This window comes from Acartia tonsa, chromosome 15 (assembly GCF_053477335.1).
Source record: "Acartia tonsa isolate MP-2025a chromosome 15, ASM5347733v1, whole genome shotgun sequence".
Lineage (NCBI taxonomy): Eukaryota > Metazoa > Arthropoda > Copepoda > Calanoida > Acartiidae > Acartia > Acartia tonsa.
In genome coordinates, this window is record NC_137274.1 from 10,620,711 (window position 1) to 10,640,139 (window position 19,429).

General features: G+C 34.9%; 2 protein-coding genes across 2 annotated transcripts in view; one reads left to right on the forward strand and one right to left on the reverse strand.

Annotated features, from left to right (window-relative positions):
• The first annotated feature begins 4,093 nt into the window (after positions 1 to 4,093).
• LOC145307319 (uncharacterized) lies at positions 4,094 to 7,766 on the forward strand. Its single transcript, XM_080149699.1, has 3 exons — positions 4,094 to 4,203; positions 6,178 to 6,323; positions 6,567 to 7,766. The coding sequence occupies exons 1-3, from the start codon at positions 4,198 to 4,200 to the stop codon at positions 7,045 to 7,047; spliced, it is 633 nt and encodes a 210-aa protein (XP_080005825.1). The 5' UTR covers positions 4,094 to 4,197; the 3' UTR covers positions 7,048 to 7,766.
• A 4,823-nt stretch (positions 7,767 to 12,589) lies between these two features.
• Positions 12,590 to 19,429, reverse strand: part of LOC145307311 (uncharacterized) — a 43,401-nt gene continuing 36,561 nt past the window's right edge. Inside the window, exons 17-20 of the mRNA XM_080149675.1 lie at positions 17,372 to 17,448; positions 16,253 to 16,277; positions 15,774 to 15,852; positions 12,590 to 14,709 (exon numbers count right to left, since the gene is read on the reverse strand). Coding sequence (XP_080005801.1) covers positions 14,593 to 14,709; positions 15,774 to 15,852; positions 16,253 to 16,277; positions 17,372 to 17,448 — 298 coding nt within the window. The 3' untranslated portion in view covers positions 12,590 to 14,592. The remainder of the gene's footprint in view (positions 14,710 to 15,773; positions 15,853 to 16,252; positions 16,278 to 17,371; positions 17,449 to 19,429) is intronic.

Below are 19,429 nucleotides of genomic sequence, written 5' to 3' on the forward strand. Positions count from 1 at the left end.
AATTAATATTATATAGTTTTCTAAATTTTAATATCTGCAAAAAGCTGTCTATAATATCTATGCAATTAATATCTATTATTCTACCCCCTAGCCATATAACCTAACCTAAAAATTGTAAAACCAAAGAAATCTCCCAACTACTTTTTGTAAAATCCACTAAATTCTAAAACATAGGTGGGTTAGAATTTCGTGTATTTTACCAAAAATTAAAGAAAAAATTAGGTTAGGTTATATGGCTAGGTGAGGCTATTTTTCTTAATTATATGTCGTGAGGCTATTTTGTCTTAAAGGCTATTTTGTACGAGGCTATTTTAACCTTATAGGCTACTTTGTCTCATAGACTTTTTTGTAAGAGGCTATTTTGTTTTAGAGGCTATTCTCCTTATTTAAATGTCGTGAGGCTATTTTGTTTTAGAGGCTTTTTTGTCCGAGACTATTTTGTCCGAGGCTATTTGTCCAAAATTTCTAAGGATGGCTGTTTTGTTTTTCTGTTGCCAAATTTCTAACGAAAAGAGTTTTAAAGATTTTTCCGTAAAGTATAAAATTTGTTGCCTTAAATAGTGGGGACCTTGATAGGACTCGAGTGAACTAGAAAGCAGGAAGGGAGGGGACATTAATAATAGTTTCTTATTTGTTGGCTTAACAACTTCGGAGACTTTTGATTTGTTGGTTCATTAAGTTGAGTGTCCGAACGTTTCAACCACTCATTGTAATCTACAGATGAGGTTAATTTTGTGTATCATCATTTGGAATGTACATCAATTTATCGGTCATTGTCTTATCCCTTAATATCCCTGAAGATACTTCACTCTAGTCCACAGATTGCTACTCCATGTCCCAACTATAGAGAGATAGAGAAATGATTAGCCGCACTGGAATAGCGGGGTGTTGATACATTACATTTGGTAACATTTACTTAAAGGTCAAGCCAATACCCACGACCGTGGCTCAACAAATAGCCCATCCACATGTTGTCGGGTAGGTTATAGGTTTGAATTAACACTGTGACACAGTTTAATTCGACATTTTATACGTATTTGATAAGGAAAAGCATTTTCTAAAGAACGTGTCCTAACTTTTGTGATTCAAAATTATAGCTAGTCCGTGTTTTTAGTAAATAGTAGATGCAAATTTAGATATGCAATCGGTTTTTTGTAGACCTCTTATTTTTGAAGTAATTTTTTTAAAATTAAGTTTGTTTTAACCCATTAGTGCCGAGCGCCACTTTTATGGATCGATTGAGCTGAAAATATCAGGGAAGCTTTATTATGGTAAAAACGGAATTCCAATTTTTTTGTTTTGTTCTAGTGGCGTTCACAGGAAAGTTGCAAAAAAAACCGGTTCGGCATGGCCATAAATGCCCACCGGGCATTTTGACCCGTTTTGGGCGGTTTCCCTCAGTATTAAAACCTGGTTTTGTAGTAAAAACCTGTTTTTTTCGACAAAAAAAAGAAAAATGTAATTTTTGAACGTCCAAAGTGAGATGAACAGTTTCTAATACTATGATACGATCCGTAATTGAAAACTACACAACCTCATGTAATCTATAGAGCTAATAATAAGTAATATACGAAACGATTTATATCACATTTAGTGTTTTGGCTATAGGTACCACCCTTTTTGGTTAAAAAAGCCCGTTTGTCGAAGTTTTAAAACTTCACACACACACAAACTACAAAAACAGAACATATAAAATATTAGGGTGGCTCAAACCCTTACCTTACAAACTGTTATTTTTATTAAAAGAGAGTAAGGTACATTAGGATTAAAATGATAAAAATGCAGTTTACGTCATTGGTAAGGGTTTGAGCCAAACTAATAGCTATACCCTAGTAATCTCTATATGTGTCCCCAATATTTTGATGCTCTTTTTATAATGAAATTTTTACATTTGAAGAGATTAATAAATCATAAAAAATATTTAATGGTTGAAAAGTTAAAACTGGGTAATAAAACCAAAGCCGAGCAGGGTTTTAAAACTGTCCGGCATTTATGGCCATGCCAAACCGGGTCATAATAGGACATAAAAAAACGATAAAAAAATCATATAAAAAATTATAATTTGAATAAAACGAATTCACAAATTGATGTACTTGTCAATAAACTTTAGATTTCACGAAAAAAAATCAGCGACTTTACTATAAAAACAAAAAAGTTAGAAGGGGTATTTTGAATTCACCTAAATTTTCATGGTTTTCAAATTTTGTTGAGCTATACCGCAAACGGAAGTAAGCAAAACTGCCTGCTCCAGGGGGAAATGAAAACCAGGGTAGTAGAGGGGGGATTCATTCTGAGAATGATGCAATTATGAAGCTGGAAACCGGTTATTTTTGTGATTTTCTGGAACCGGGCTTTAAAACCCGGTTTGGCACTAATGGGTTAAGGTACTAAACCGCAACAAAAAAAAAGAAGAAAATTTCCATTATGAACAAAAACAGTAAGATCTTTAATTTGACACCTTACTTTTTGAATCATGATAGTAATTATTGAATAATCTATTTTGCTTAAGCCCGGTGAATCAAAACTTTTGGAGCTTGTCATGAATGGGTTAAAAAAAATCACAAAAGTTAGGACACGTTCTCTATCATTTCAGAATAATTACATGGTATAATTGATATTTTGTTTGTGAGTTAACTTTTAATAATTTTTTTTCTTTAAAAAATGTCAATACAACAAATGTATTTAGACTTTTTAGTGAAAGGTCGAGTGAAATTTTCTTTCTTTCTTTTTTTCATCCCTTCCTCTTTCCCATATCTCTTCTTTTTTAACTCATTTACCCCACCCTCTTGCTTTCTAACTATGTCAGGCATTTGACATAGTAGCAGATTTAGTTTTTTTTATTGCAGTTTTTGTAGAGATTCAAACCTACAAGCCCTTTCGACAGCTGTTTCTCCTTCTGTCTGTCTGTCTGTCTGTCTGTCTCTCTCTCTCTCTCTGTTTCTCTCCCTCCCTCTCTCTCTCTCTCTCTCTTTCTCTCTCTCTATTTATCTATCTATCTATCTATCTATCTATCTATATTTCTCACAACCAGAATTGCTTTTACTTTTTCTCCCATTGCATTGTTTACATTTCAGGGATCTTAAGGGATAAGACAATGGACAATAAATTACATTTTTCATGAGCAAATTTCTGTTTGATATCCTTATAATAAAGTAACAGGATGGATGTTTTACTGTTTGTCTGTACCGAAGGATCTCGCTAACCGCTGAACCGATCAGGTTCTCCTTAACAGGGTAGCTTCTCATAGGTTCCAGGAAGGTTTATAACTATTTTGGGGAAGGGTACAATCACCCTCCCAAGAGAAATCACAAAAAATAGATTTTTTACGAAGAGAGATTTCAACGCAACATAGATGGGTATCGTAGGGACATTAACCAAAAAAAAAAAAAACACTTAAAGTGCCACTAGAGGCCTCTCGGGGAGTAGCCGCCAGTATATAATAGGGGGATGAATGTGGTTGGGGATTAATTGCTGTATCCCTCCTTCCCTGAATGCAGCTTTTAAACTTGAAATGTTTCTTTTCCTCTATCTCACTGTGAGTTTGTGTCTGTCTGTCTGTTTTTCTGTCTGTCTGTCAGTCTCTGTCTCTCTCTCTTTTTTTCCTCTCTCCTCTCTCTCTCTCTCTCTCTCTCTCTCTCTCTCTCTCTCTCTCTCTCTCTCACAGCGCGATATTATTATTCAACAATTTTAACAATTTAATCCTTATATTAAAGTAATAGGATGTCTCTCTGTCTTTGGTTTTAAGCCATTTTTCTGCTTTACCTACCCCTTCGAATACAAAGCTCCTTGATGATAGGGACACAGCCGCTAACTTGAACTGTAAATTACTTTGGTACCCAATGTTTTTAACCAAATTCTCTTATCTGATCAAAAACTTTGGGTGCTCTGGTTGGTTCCAGACAATAAGTTTTTAAACTTTGTAACCACTAATTGTAATCTACAGAAGGGGCAATTTATGTATCATCATTGGGGATGTACAATAACTTATCGGCCATTATCCCTTTAGATCCCTGCTTAAAATATCCGAATGCATGTCTATAATCCATGCAGAAGCGTATACCTAAGTATCGCAGATAGATGGATAAAAGTGGACGGACGCAAGCCAACCCCTCCCCTGGCAGGAGTATAAAACGAGAGCTCAACGCATTTCTCTTCACATTGCTGGTTTCTTCACACACAAGTCAACACACACAAAAAATGAACGTAAGAATTTTGTTGTTTTTTATTTCTTCTAACGTATACGAATGAAACCGATTATTGTCCGCTGGATTAGAACCGGTTCTGTGAGCCATACTGAAAAAGTATGTATCGATCCATCGTATTACAGACATTCGGGGCCGAAAAACTGAAATAAATCATATTTTTCATCTACGGAAAGCTGTATATAATACATTTGATTAAGTATTAGTGAAATTAAGTGTCTAAACATCCGTCTGTCTGTTCTTCAGTTTCTTTTGTTATGATTTAATTATCCAATTTCTATTTTTTTATAAAAAATTTTAATTTCTAGAGTGATAAGCCATAAATAATGTTATAAGCGAAGGATTTAGTTATCTAATTTATTAAGCTTTGCTTTTAAGGATGTTGTCATCCTTGTTATTTTTAATATTTCAACCAATTATTAGTTTTTGAAATAGTTAAATTTGTGCAAAATTTGTTGCAATTTTTAAAACCTGTTTTTCTTTGTTTATCTAATTACTAGCGGTTACGCCCCTAGAGGCCTATAGTGGCAATTTAAATGTTTTTTTTTTATATTTCAAATATCTAACTTGAAAAATAATTGTCTATAATGCGTTCAAAAAAATTCTGGTTTTTGTGATTTCTCTTGGGAGGGTGGTGGTACCTTCCAGGGACCTATGAGAAGCTACCCTGTTAAGGAGAACCCAATCGGTTCAGCAGTTAGCGAGATCCTTTGCTACACACACACACACACACACACACACACAGACATACAGACGTACAAACATTGTTACTTTTATATAAGGATTGATTTTGAAAATGTATTTGGCTTTTTAACATATCCCTAATGTCAATTTTAGTGATTTGTTGGCATTGTCAGAAACTTTTTTATAATGCTTCGCCACACACAGAGAGAGAGAGAGGGGACACTTGGATGTTTATTACACTAGTCCCCAAAGTTTCAACATTTCAACCACTAATTGTATTCTACAGAAGGGATAATTTTGTATATAATCATTCGGGATGTATACTAATTTATTGGCAATTGTCTTATCCCTTTAGATCCCTGTTAGCAAAGTATGAAAATTTATGTTCTTAATTGAGTTGACATTTAAAACAGGAATTTAGAGACTAGACAATGGGCAATTAATAAAATTTTAGATTATTTTCTGATGGATAAGACAATGGCCGATAAATTAATGTACACACCCATTGATGATACACAAAATTACCACTTCTGTAGATTACAATTAGTGGTTAAAACGTTTGGACACTTAACTGAATAAATAAACCATTTAAAATTAAAATAAATAAATAAGAAAACGTTATTATAAAACTTTGGGGACTAGTGTAATAAACAGGCCAAAGTCCCCTCCCTCCTTAGAGGCGTAATTTAGAGCATTATGCGCTGGTACCCAAAGTTTTATAATATCTTAAAAGCAAAGGTGTAGCTAGTAACCAAAGTCCAAGACAATATAATTTTAGATCCATTGCCCCATTCCTATATCCGTTTAAATCAGTGCATTTAAAACAAGTCTTTTGTGGCACTAGCTTTGATTCGAAATCATTAAGTATAAAGAGAGAGAGAGAGGGGGGGGGTGGGGGGAAAGAAAGAGACATAGAGTAAGACAGAGAGAGCGAGAAGGAGAGAAAGAGATGGGGGAGAGAGACGGAAGAGAGAAAGAGAGGTGACTTAATAAAACTTTATAACTCAATTGTACCATTTATTTTCAAAATTTAGATGATTTTTAAAAATATTTTAGGAGATTTTTCTTTAAATATTTGTTTTTTCAAATATCCATCTAACTATTTATCTATCTATTTACCTATCTATAAATTTTCAATCTATTTATTTATCTATCTATCAATCTACCTATCTATCAATCTTTATATAAATCTATTTATTTATCTATTAATCTATTTCTTTTTCTAAATTTGTATCTATTTATGTATGTATCTATCTATCTATTTATTTAATTATCTATCTATCTATTTCAGAGGTTCCTTTTCTTCTCCGCCCTTGTGGCCGCTAGCTCCGCCGCTGTTGTGCCCGCCGGCGCTCCTCTGGCCGCCGCACCCCTGGCTGCTGCACCTTACCTGGTCAGAGCTCCCGCCCACGACAGCGCCTCCATTGAACACCACAGGTAAAAGTGAAACTTGTAGCTGGCTAAAATAACGATCCCCACCCCCTATCACTTCCCCTCTTACTTGATGAACGAACTGACCAATAAATGAGGTTCATATTAGCAAGCTGAATTGACTACATATTTTCCCTATTCCTACAATTATTTTCTTAAGGGATAAGACAATGGAGTAATGTATGCCCTGACAAAACAAAACGATTGTGAATCAAATTGCTACATCCTGTAATTATTTTTTCATTTCAGACTTGGCGGCAACTTTGCCTACTCCACCGCCGAGGCCCACGCCTTCGCCGAGGTCACCCCCCAGATCTCCACCCTGACCCACCCCGTGGCCGAGACCACCCACACCCACATCCCCGCCCCCATTGCCACCCATCAGCCCGCCCCCGTTGTGCGCACCCACCATGTGGCCCAGCCCATCTTCCAGGACGTGCCCGTGCACGCCCAGGTGCCCGTGACCGGCGTCGTCGCCAAGCACCACACCGTCCACCAGCCCATCGTCCATGAGACCAGAACTCACACCGTGCAGTCTGCTGTCCATGCTGTCGCCGCTCCCGTGGCCGCTGTCGCCGCCGCCCCCGCCTACGCCACCGTCTCAGCTGCTGCCCCCGCCGCCGTTGCCTATGCTGGCCACGCTGCTTTTGCCGCCGCCCCCGCCTATGCCGCCGGTTACGCCGCTGCCTCCCCCTATGCCCTCCCCGCTGGTCTCGTCCACCACGCCTAAGAAGCAAAAGAAAAGGAAACAGAGGATCATTATCAAACCAACAAATGATCCCCTATACCTTGCCAACAACAATGGGATTTTTAAAAATCTATCACTAAAACTGAACCTTTCGGAACCCCTGTTCTGTGTGTATCTATGTACGTGTGTGTAGTATCACTTGAAGAACTAGACGGGGGTAGTAGTCACCACCCTCTCTAGTCACTCCATACACATGAAAACCTGTCATCATCACCCCCTCAACTGACACTCATCCTCTGAAAAGCTGTCCCCCACACCCGGGGGACAGGTTTCACTGGCTTGCCACAATTGGGGTGATGTGCTACAAGTTGTTAGTTTGTAAGAAGCCAGCAATGTCTCGTCAATCATTCATCCAGCTCCAGTTCGTCATCATATGTCATCCAGAGAGAACCTAACAGAGAACAGTCCTGCTTTCTGTGCGGTTCTCTCTCATAAGGAGCACCTAATAGAGAGCACTCCTGCTTTCTATTCGGTTCTCCCTAATATAATATAAAGTGATGGTTGTACCATATGCTAGCTAGTGTAAGTGCTCTGCTAGAGATGCATACAGCTGTCCACCACTTTACCATGTTGTCTTAATACGCGGTTGTACTTCAATTTCTGTGATTTGTACTTTTATAATTATGTGTACCTTGTACTCTTGTATAACTTGACTGATCTCGTAGGGAGCTATTTATTAAATATATTTGCGCTTTAACTTATGTCCACTTTCTTTTTTTTTTACAAAGCAAAGCTTTTCTATAATTAGGGTCGGTCCAAATGCACATCTGAGATAGTTAGCTTATTTTGTCAATTTAGGCATGCTAGAATTGTCTTATCAATTACAAACTTTGCATGGTGATTCTTGTGGTAGTCAGGTATTATTTATAATCATTACCAGAATGTCCTTGTTTTTTTTATAAAGCAATGTTTTTCTATAATTAGGGTCTGTACGTCCGTCAGTTAGGTATGTTAGAATTATCCTATCTATTTCAAACTTTGCTTGCTGATTCCTATAATAGCTAGGTACAGTTGAAAAAGCATAGTAATGTTGCCAGAAAGGCTTTATGTACAATTCACTATAACACAATCATTTTTGCACAATATCCTAAGTTTTGGAACAATGATGCCTAGGACAACACGAAACAAGCTCATTGAAAACATTCAGACTTAACCCTATTGGCAATTGATTTCAATTATCCTATTTATCTGATTATTGAAAAATTGATTTCTTTGATAACAAGGTACAATAGTATGAGCAAAGCATCCCTAAAATTAAAGGATTTCCTTAAACAGAATCCTGTTTTTATTTCGCAACAAGTTTATGTACAATTTTCTGGTACAGTCCCTTTCTTGGCAACGCCTCTTAAGGGGCGTTTCGTCTTATTTTTACAGTAGATTTTCTCATATTTCTAGCCCCTGCGGGGCCAATTGTCTAACCCTGCTGGGCAATCGCCTAACCTAACCTAAAATAACATATCAAAAGCTACTAAAAATTACGATGAAACGCCCCTTAAGAGACGCTGCCACGAAAGGGACTACACCCCAATTTAAAAAGAATATTCTGCTTACTAAGTTTTGAAATTTATTAACTAACGAACCAATTTAATTTACTTTCTAATTTAAATTAATTTATGGTGCTATGATGCAAACAGAAGTACAAAATGATAAAAACTATATTCGCCTCAAGAGGTATTGGAAAGTCGCCCATCTTTATAGAATCGTTGGTTCGTGATTGTAAACAAAAAACGAAAAGAAAATAGCCTAAAACTACCACAGGAACAGTAGGTATATTCCCTGAAGAGTAGAACCCACTAAATTTAGATCCTAAGCTTCAGACAGACATGTGTATCCTTATAATTAAGTAACAGGATGTGTGTCTGTTTGTGTTTGTCCCACACTTATATAGAATCGTTGGAGATTTGTAAAAAATACTGAAAGAAAAATTGAAGGAGGGGGGGGGGAATTTTTCACGAAGGCTTCCACCTTATTTGTTTTGTTTACCAAAAGAAACAAAATATTTTTTGTTTGTTTGGGGGGGGGGATATCCCACTCCCCAAGAAAACAGAATCAGTAGATTCATGAATAGTAGAATTCACTAAGTTTAGCGGTTACCGATATCTTAAGCTTAAGTTACGTAACATTGTGTATGTTTGTCTTACTGTTTGTACCGAATGATCTCGGTAACCACTGAACCGATCGGGTGCTTCTTAACAGGATAGCTTCTCATAGGTCCCGAGAAGGTTTATAGCTATTTTGAGAGAGGGTACCACCATCCTCCCAAGAGAAATCACAAAAAAATCTAAATTTTGTTTTTACGCAGAGACATCAACGCAATATAGATGGGTATCGTATTATTAAAAAACAAACAAATATATATCACTAATTTTAATCTAAAGAATGGTAATTTTGTTTATTACCACAGTGCAGTGGATGTACTATAAATTAATTTATCAGCAATTGTCTTATCCCTTTAGATCCTTCGGAAAAAAATATATTTGGGATAAAAAAACAAACTGGTTTTATAATTGTACGTTCTATATCCGCGGAAAGCTGTTTATAATACGATGCGAGAAATAATTATTATTTTACAGCATAAGTTATAGACTTAAGAACAAAGTGATATATAGATCATATACAGATTGACCCTCGAAAAAGTATTTTTAGCATCTGCAGCCCTTATTTCTCAATGAATTATTAAAAAATGTATATGTCCTTGTTCTCTATAGATTTTCACATAAGTAGATATAAAAATATTTTTTTTACCTCCATTAACATCGGAGATTTTTAGAGCTAGTTTTGAAAAAGTGACTCAGGAATAGGTAACTTTTAACATGAAACGACTTTTTCGAGGGTCAATCTGTATAAATATAGAAATTCTATATCACTACAGACAGACTGACGGACAAAGTGAGTTATAAAATAGGTACTCATTGATTACAAAAAAAACTTTTTAGCTGTCTATCTCTAATAGAAACGGATATCAAATGACCGTCAGAGAATTACTGGCAGACGAAATAAATTATATACTGGGTGTTCATTCAGGGATCTAAAGGGATAAGACAATGGCCAATAAATTGATGTACAATACATCCCCAATGATGATACATAAAATTATCCCTTCTGTGGATTAAAAGGGGGGGGGGGGTTTAATGCAACCATCTCGTAATCAATGTATAAATGGCACTTAGAATTCAAATTTCGATCTGAAATTTTGCATGAGTAATCCTTGGTAGGTCTATTTTCCCTAAATCGAATAAAAAGTTGGAAAAAGTAACTGCTGGCGGCTCAGCCGTTAAGCCGGTTTTTGGCTATTTTCAGGGCAAATCCATCATTAATTACGGAGGAATTAACTTTTTGAATGATAATTTTACATTATTCGGTCTAAAAATGATACTCTTGGCATTTTATAGCTTCTACAAGCCTTTTTTAGTCGATTCTAGCTGTTAAACAGCTGGTACTAGAAATTTTTAAAAAGTTTATTGGTGTTATTTTCGATAATTTTGCCCTAAAAAAAAGCTCCAAAACGGCTAAACGGCTGAGCCAGCAGCTATTAGCCGTTACTTTTCCATCTTTTTGTTCGATTTAGGAAAAATAGACCTACCAAGGATTACTCATGCAAAATTTCAGATCGAAATTCGAATTCTAAGTGCCATTTATACATTGATTACGAGATGGTTGCATTAACCCCCCCCCCCCCTTAGTTGTTGAAACGTATGTATACTCAACATAATGAACGGACAAAATTAAAGTTCCCAAAGTTATTAAGCCAACGAATAAGAAAACGTTATTATAACCAGTGAATGAAAAGCTCATTGTAATTTAATAGGAATAGCCTTATATCTTAATTAGCATTTTGGATAATCACACAGCAGATGGACAAACGGACATTTCTAATTATAGAGTAGCTTTGATGTTAATAAGTTTCGCACTTAATTTAATACTAGCAGCTACTCATACATAGGCCATTTAAATGGAGGAGGTATTGTAGAATTCGATCCATCTCATTTTTCAAAAAGTAAAATTTAAAAAAAAATCTTGGGGGGGTTAATTATTTTTAGGGGCGATTTTTCTTGGGAGGGATGTGGTACCCTCCCCCAAAATAGTTATAAACCTTCTCAGAACTTATGAGAAGCCAATGTGAAAAGGAGAACCATATTTGGTACACACAGGCAGACAGACAATCATCCTTTTTACTTCAATAAAAGGACCAGTCGCTACGCCAATAGAGGCCTCTAGAGACACGTAAAATGTTTTCTTTTCAATCTGTGTTAAGATCAGCTGTTTACCAAAAATATCCGCTGGGCGGCGCTTTGTATGTTTAGATTTTGGCGTTTTTCTCTTAGGAGGGAGGTTGTAACCTCCCCCAAAATCGCTATAAACCTTCCCAGGACCTATAAGAAGCTACATTATAAAGAATAACCATATCGGTTCAGTGGTTAGCAAGATCCTTTGGTACAAACAACAGACAAATAAATAGACATCCTGTTACTTTATTATTTAAATTTATTTAAAGAAGGTGTATCAACTATTTTTTTTATAGCTAGCCGGTTCTTTTAGTAAGTAGTAGATGTAAAATTTTTCATAGAATTCAGATATGCAATCGGTTTTTTTGTAGACCTCTTATTTTTTAAGTAATTTAAGTTTTAAAAAAAAAAAATTAAGTCGATTTTAAGGTACTAAAATGCAACAAAAAAAAGAAAGAAAATGGTCATTATGAACAAAAATAGTAAGATCTTTAATTTGACACCTTACTTTTTCAATTCTGTCAGGTAATTATTGAAAAAATCGATTTTTTTAAACCCACGAGAATAAAAACTTTGAACTTAATTTTATTATTTCACAAATAAAAAAATATGGGTTCATATATACCATTAGAATCAGAAAAATATTACGAATCCATTGTAAGCAAAATTGAAAAAAAAAGTTTACAATATAGTATATAAACTACAATAAAAGGAATTATATGAAAATATCATATTATGTTGTACAGGCAACGTCTTAATTCTTCAATTGAGTATAAAAATGGGAAGGGGGTAAAGAGGGGGTAAAAAAGGGAAGACAATAGTGTTGTCTGAACAAAAAAAATAATTGGCCATTTCTGTAATTTTTTAATTTTTTAATTTTTTTCAATTTTGCTTACAATGGATTCGTAATATTTTTCTGATTCTAATGGTATATATGAACCCATGTTTTTTATGTCTGTTTGAGAAAATATTTAGGTCTAAAGTTTTTATTATACCGAGGTTAAAAAAATAGATTTTTTCAATAATTACTCAACAGAATTTTAAAAGTAAGGTGTCAAATTAAAGATCTTACTATTTTTGTTCTTACTGACCATTTTCTTCTTTTATTTTGTTGCGTTTTAGTACCTTAAAACCGACTTAATTATTTTTTTTAAAAACTTAAATTACTTAAAAAATAAGAGGTCTACAAAAAAACCGATTGCATATTTGAATTCTATGAAAAATTTTACATCTACTACTTACTAAAAGGACCGGCTAGCTATAAAAAAAAAAGTTGATACAACTTCTTTTATAAAATAAACATTACTATTACATTTATTTACATAAGTACTTACAATTATTACAAAAATTAGAAATTTGAAGAGATAAGACAATGGACGATAAATTAATATACATCCCCCTAACAAAAATTATCCCTTCTGTAAATTAAAGTCATTGGTTGAAACGTTTGGACACTTCTAGATTGGAACAAACCAATACAATTAAATAGGTATCCAAAATTTTTGAGCCAATTAGATGTCATGATCGTAAAACTTTGGGTACCAGTGTAATTTACAGTCCAATGTCCCCTCCCTCCATAAAAATATATAGAGATCCCGAAAAGATAAGTTTTTGAGCCAACAAATAAGAGAAAGTGTTTATAAAACTTTGGGTATTACAGTAATTTACAGTCCAATGTCCCCTCCCACCGGAAAAAATAATAGCAAGAGAAACCATTTAGATATAAGTTTGAGCCAATGAATAAGAGAACATTATCATAAAACTTTGGGTACCAGTGAAATTTAAAGTCCAATGTCTCTTCCCTCCATAAAACTATATAGAGATCCCGAAAAGATAAGTTTTTCAGCCAACTATTAAGAAAATGTACCAGAGTAATTTACAGTCCAATGTCCTCGCTCCATGAAAATAATAGCAACAGAAACCATTTAAATATAAGTTTGAGCTAACGAATAAGAGAAGGTGTTTATAAAACTTTGGGTACCAGTGAAATTTAAAGTCCAATGTTCCCTCCCTCCATAAAAATATATAGAGATCCCGAAAAGATAAGTTTTTGAGTCAACGAATAAGAGAAGGTGTTTATAAAACTTTGGGTACCACAGTAATTTACAGTCCAATGTCTCCTCCCTCCATGAAAATAGTAGCAACAGAAACCATTTAGATATAAGTTTGAGCCAACGAATATGAGAATTCGTTTGTAAAACTTTGGGTACCAGTGTAATTTACAGTCAAATGTCCCCTCCCTCCAACAAAATAATAGTTTTTAAACCAACGAATAAGAGAACGTTTTTATAAAACTTTGGGGACAGTCCTCGTTCCATGAAAATAATAGCAACAGAAACCATTTAAAGGGTGTGCAAAAAAATACGTAAATTTTTCAAATTCAAATTGCGCGGCTTGTGTGAATAGTAGAGAAATGTTACGCATACCATTTGGTACCGCTAAGAAGTCTATTTTTTGGAAATATAAGAACGATTCCTCTGCTACGTATAGTTAGGGAGCTACGGGTTCTTTTTGCACACCCTATTCCCTATTATTTAGTAATATACTCGTAAGTCAAGTTTTACATCAGTTGGGGCATTTTGACGCATAGCTCCTTACCTATGCGTAACACAGCAATCGTTTTTATATTTCCAAAAATTAGACTTCATAGCAGTTCTAACGGTATGCGTAACATTTTTCTGCAATTAACATAAGCCGCGCAATTTGGATTTTAAAAATCTACGATTTAGATATAAGTTTTAGCCAACGAATTAGAGAAAGTGTTAGGTATAATTTACAGTCCAATGTTCCCTCCCTCCATGAAAATAATAGTTGAAACTTTATAGAGATCCCGAAAAAAAAGTTTTTGAGCCAACAAATAAGAAAATGTTATGATAAAACTTTTGGTACTAGAGTAGGGGGGAGGGGAAGGGGGGGAGTGGGAGTTCTGACACATTTGCGTAAACCTGGTATATAGGCTTTATCTTATTAGACTGAGAGGATAGGTTACAAAAGATAAAATAATTCTTATATGATGAATTTTCAAATAACATTCAAAAAGATGCCTATTTTGTTTTATAAGTTGACCTCTAACTCTTAAAAAATCTTTTTTTCATTTTTACCTATACAGAGACCACCTAGAGGCCTGGAGCTCCAGAACCTGGAAGCCTATCCAAAAAATCTTAAAACTTAAGAAAATTCATCATATAAGAATGATTTTATCTTTTATAACCTATCCTCTCAGTCAAAAGATAAAGCCTATACACCAGGTTTACACAAATGTGTCAAAACTCCCCCCCCCCCCTTGTTTCACAATGGGTACTCATTGTTTGACATCAACTATGACCAAAGTTTTCTTTTTCATAAATATTTTGTGAACCCGTCTCATGTGTTTTCTCAGGTTGTTCTTCAGGGTAAAGGATTTCCCACATTCCTCGCACTGAAATAAAAAGAAAACTTTGGGTACTTTTAGTACTTAGGGTACTTTTAGTGCTTTGGTTACTTTTAGTACTTTGGGTACTTTAGTGTACTTTGGGTACTTCAATACTTTGGGTACTTTAGTGTACTTTGGGTACAAAACCTTGGGTGCACCAAGAGAGAGGGGGGACATTGGGCTGTTTATTGGACTAGTCCCTAAAGTTTTATTACAACGTTTTCTTACTCGTTGGCTCAACAACTTTAGGGGCTTTTCTAACGGGATAAGACAATGGCCGATAAATTGATGTACTCCCACAATGATTATAATCTAAATTACCACTTCAGCAGAATAGAATTAGTGGTTGAAATATTTGGACACCTATCCAATTTGATTAAAGTCCCAAAATTTGTTAAGCCAACGTATAAGAAAACGTTATTATAAAACTTTGGGAACTTGTGTAATAAACAGCCCTAGTCCCCTCTCACTCTGATAATTATCACAGTACCTAGCACAGAACCTAAGGGGTTAAGATCTAGGGTTAATGGGCGATAAATTGGTGTACAAAATCCCCAACTGTAGATTACAATAAGTTGTTGAAACGTTTAAACACTCGATAAATTCAACCAAAATTCAATAAAGATCCCCAAAGGTGTAATTGTAGAGTCAACAAATAAAATTATCCTAAAACTTTGGGGACTAGTGTAATAAACAGCCCATTGTCCACTCCCTACCTGGATATAATCTGTTGGCTTATTGTGAGGCTAACATTAGGCTGTTAATTACACCAGTCTCAAAAGTTTAATAACAACGTTTTCTTATCCGTCGGCTCAACAACTTTAGAGATTTTTGAAGTATGATTGGTTGGTTCATTAAGTTGAGTGTCCAAAAGTTTCAACCCCTAATTGTAAACTTGGGTAATTTTATGCATCGTCATTGGGGATGTACATCAATTAATCGCCCTTTGTCTGGTCAATGAGTTTATAGACTCCGCATTATAGACAGCTTTCCGCGGATAAAACTGCGAATCCTACTAATAAGAACTGGTTCTAATCCAGCGGATATTAATCGGTTTGGAAAGACCTTACCGTGCTATTCTCCACAAGACCAAGGTGAACTTTTAAATGTTGGGCCAGGGAGTTCTTGTATTTGAATGTTTTTTCACATCTTTCACATGACAAATTATACATGTTTTTTTTTTTGGGGGGGGGGGTATTAGGGATTCCAATTACCCCCCAGAAAATAGCTTAAAGCCACCACCGGACCAGTAGGTATATTCTCTAAAGAGGAGAGTCTGATCGGTTCGGTGATTACCGAGATCTTAAGCTTCAAACGGACAGACATTGTTCTACTTTGTTTAAAAAATTGTGTAAAAATTGTAAAAAGGTGCAGATTTTATTATTCGTAGAAAATTGTCTAATGTCTGTAGTACGATACTTTAATTTTATTTATAGAATGGCTCAAACCGGTTCTAATCCAGCGGATAATAATCGGTTTAGAAGCCTGGAATGGTTATTTATCGTATTGTAGACAGCTTTCCGCAGATAAATATATATAATTTTCTTTCCTGTCACAGCTGAACTGATTCTTCTCTACAAGATCATGGGTTTGTGTGTGTGTGTGTGTGTGTAGGTTTGTGTGTATGATAACCAAAATTTCACCTTCTGTAGAAAAAAATTAGTGGTTAAAACGTTTGAACAACCAACTTAATTAACAAACTTATCATAATTTTAAAAAATCCCCAAAGTTGTTAACCCAACGAATAAGAAAACGTTACTACAAAACTTTGGGGACAAGTGTAATAAACAGCCCAATGTCCCCTCCCTCCCTCCCTAAGATAATCCTTCTGTCTGTCTGTCTGTATATATGTCTTTCTGTTTGTCTGTCTGTCTGTCTGTTTGTCTGTCTGTTTGTATGTAGTTTGTCTGTCTGTTTGTATGTCTGTTTGTATGTAGTTTGTCTGTCTGTTTATATGTCTGTTTGTATGTCTGTTTATAAGTCTGTTTGTCTGTCTGTCTTTTTGTCTGTCTCTTTGTATGTCTGTCTGTTTGTCTGTCTGTTTGTATGTCTGTTTGTATGTCTGTTTGTAAGTCTGTTTGTCTGTCTGTTTGTATGTCTGTCTGTTTTTCTGTCTGTTTGTATGTATGTCTGTTTGTATGTCTGTTTATAAGTCTGTTTGTCTGTCTGTCTTTTTGTCTGTCTGTCTGTTTGTATGTCTGTCTGTTTGTCTGTCTGTTTGTATGTCTGTTTGTATGTCTGTTTGTCTGTCTGTCTGTCTGTTTGTCTGTCTGTTTGTATGTAGTTTGTCTGTCTGTTAGTATGTCTGTTTGTATGTATGTTTGTATGTCTGTTTGTATGTCTGTTTGTCTATCTGTTTTTATGTCTGTTTGTCTGTCTGTTTGTATGTCTGTTTATAAGTCTGTTTGTCTGTCTGTCTTTTTGTCTGTCTCTTTGTATGTCTGTCTGTTTGTCTGTCTGTTTGTATGTCTGTTTGTATGTCTGTTTGTCTGTCTGTTTGTCTGTCTGTTTGTCTGTCTGTTTGTCTGTCTGTTTGTCTGTCTGTTTGTCTGTCTGTTTGTCTGTCTGTTTGCATGTCTGTTTGTATGTCTGTTTGTCCGTCTGTTTGTCTATCTGTTTGTCTATCTGTTTGTCTGTCTGTTTGTCTGACACTGCACCATGATTATGCCTGAATGAAATTGTTCCACGTGTCTTTTCAGAATTGTTGGCTGGGAGAAACTTTTTCCACATAAGTCGCAAGTGTAATCCTATTTTTTTCAGTATTAACAACATTTTTTTTGGTTAGGTTAGGTTATATTGGGTTAGGTGATTGTCCCGCAGAGTTAGAGCCCCCCGTAGTGGCTAGAAATAGGAGAAAAGCTACTGTGAAAATACGAACAAACGCCCCTTAAAAGGCGTTGCCACGAAATGGGCTGTACCCCATTTATTGGGTCAAGTGCAGAGGTGAATTCTTAAAAAAAAACTTTTGCCCCACTAAAATCAGTTTGCCCCACTAAAAGTTTAGTGAGGCAAAATTATCCCCTCTAAAATTTTAGTTTGCTTCACTGATTTTAGTGGGGGCAAAAGTTTTTTAAGAATTCACCTCAGTTCATGGTTAAATGTTCCTGGTAACGAATATCTACTAAAATCTATTAATTTTAAAAGCTGCTAACTGCTAAACGTACATATCATGCCCACACACCGTTTTAAGCGGCATAAGAAGGCCTATAAATAATCTACAATAGCAAAGATCAAATGGTGCACAGGGAAAGCTACACTGAAGAAAAAAACGCGTAAAATAAGTCACACAAAACCATGACTATGCCTGAATGAAATTCTTCTACATGTCTTTTCAGAATGTGGGTTTGAGAAAAACTTTTTCCACATAAATCGCAAGTACAATCCTATGTTTTGGTTTTGTTTTAATATTAACAACATTATATTAAAAATTCTTAATAATTTTTAGTTTCATAATTTAGATCTTTAAAGGGATAGTCGCACGAAATACATTTAAACTTGAATTTAGTGAACTGCATATTTTTTCCTGTTCAATAGTTAAAACTACATTTATAGGGCATATATTTAAAAGAATTTCAATTTTTTACCACATAGTTTAAAAAATACCTATTAAGACTTGAAATTGTATTCTTGTGATATATGCAATTTATATAGCTGGCTTATTTTCACAAAAACATCATGACGACTAATTTAGTGATGTTTAATTGTTTGTTATTTATTGTAATACAAAACTTTATATCTTTGACGGTAACTTATGCTTGAAATAATTTTTATGAAATGTGCTTCATGCAACTATACCTTTCCTTTAAAAATGTATGCCATGGTTGTATCGCTTCACTTGAGAACCTTACAGTCAACAAAACACCAATATTATACTATAACTATATCTCATTCCTATACAAGAGAACACTATAGGAAAACTGTGTTAATTGAATTTACTAATACTACAAAGATGGGTTCTTAAAAGAAAATGCCGCGTTTTTTCGACATTTTTTACGTAATGAATAACAAGCGCGGCATTCGCAAAATCTAAACAGAGTATACAACTATTTATTTAATTATTTCGCTTTTGTTAGTACAGCCTTTACAAAAGAAAAACAAATTATCTTAAATCCATTTTTGCTGAATATTAATTAATACATCTTTTTTGAGCTATATTAGACATTATACAAATGGCTAAAATAATAATTTTAAAACTTTGAATTCTTAAGTTGTATACTCTGTTTAGATTTCGCGAATTCCGCGCTTGTTATTCATAGCGTAAAAAATGTCAAAAAAATGAGGCATTTTCTTTTAAGAACCCATCTCTGCTCTCTAAAACCCTTTGAGTTGTGTTTCAAAAATATATTACTCTACACTTGTTCTGATAAGTTAAGAAATATCTTTTAGTCATTTGGTGCAACATTTTTAAACATTGCTTGCAACTTTTTCAGTTGTCATTAAGGAAAATTGATAACAACAGTTTTAAAAGCAGAACTTTATCTGTATTTTAGAACTATGACTAAGTGACGATTCGTTGTATTTTTAAAGTAGCTTTTCTCCTATTTCTAAGGGGGCTCTAGCCTTGTGGGGCCAATTGCCTAACCCTGTGGGGCAATCACTTAACCTAACCTAACCTAACCTAAAATAACCTAAACAAGCTACTGTGAAAATACGACATATTGCACCTAAAGGGGCGTTGCCTCGAAAGGGACAATACCCCATCTGTGTTAAGAGAAATCCTTTAAGA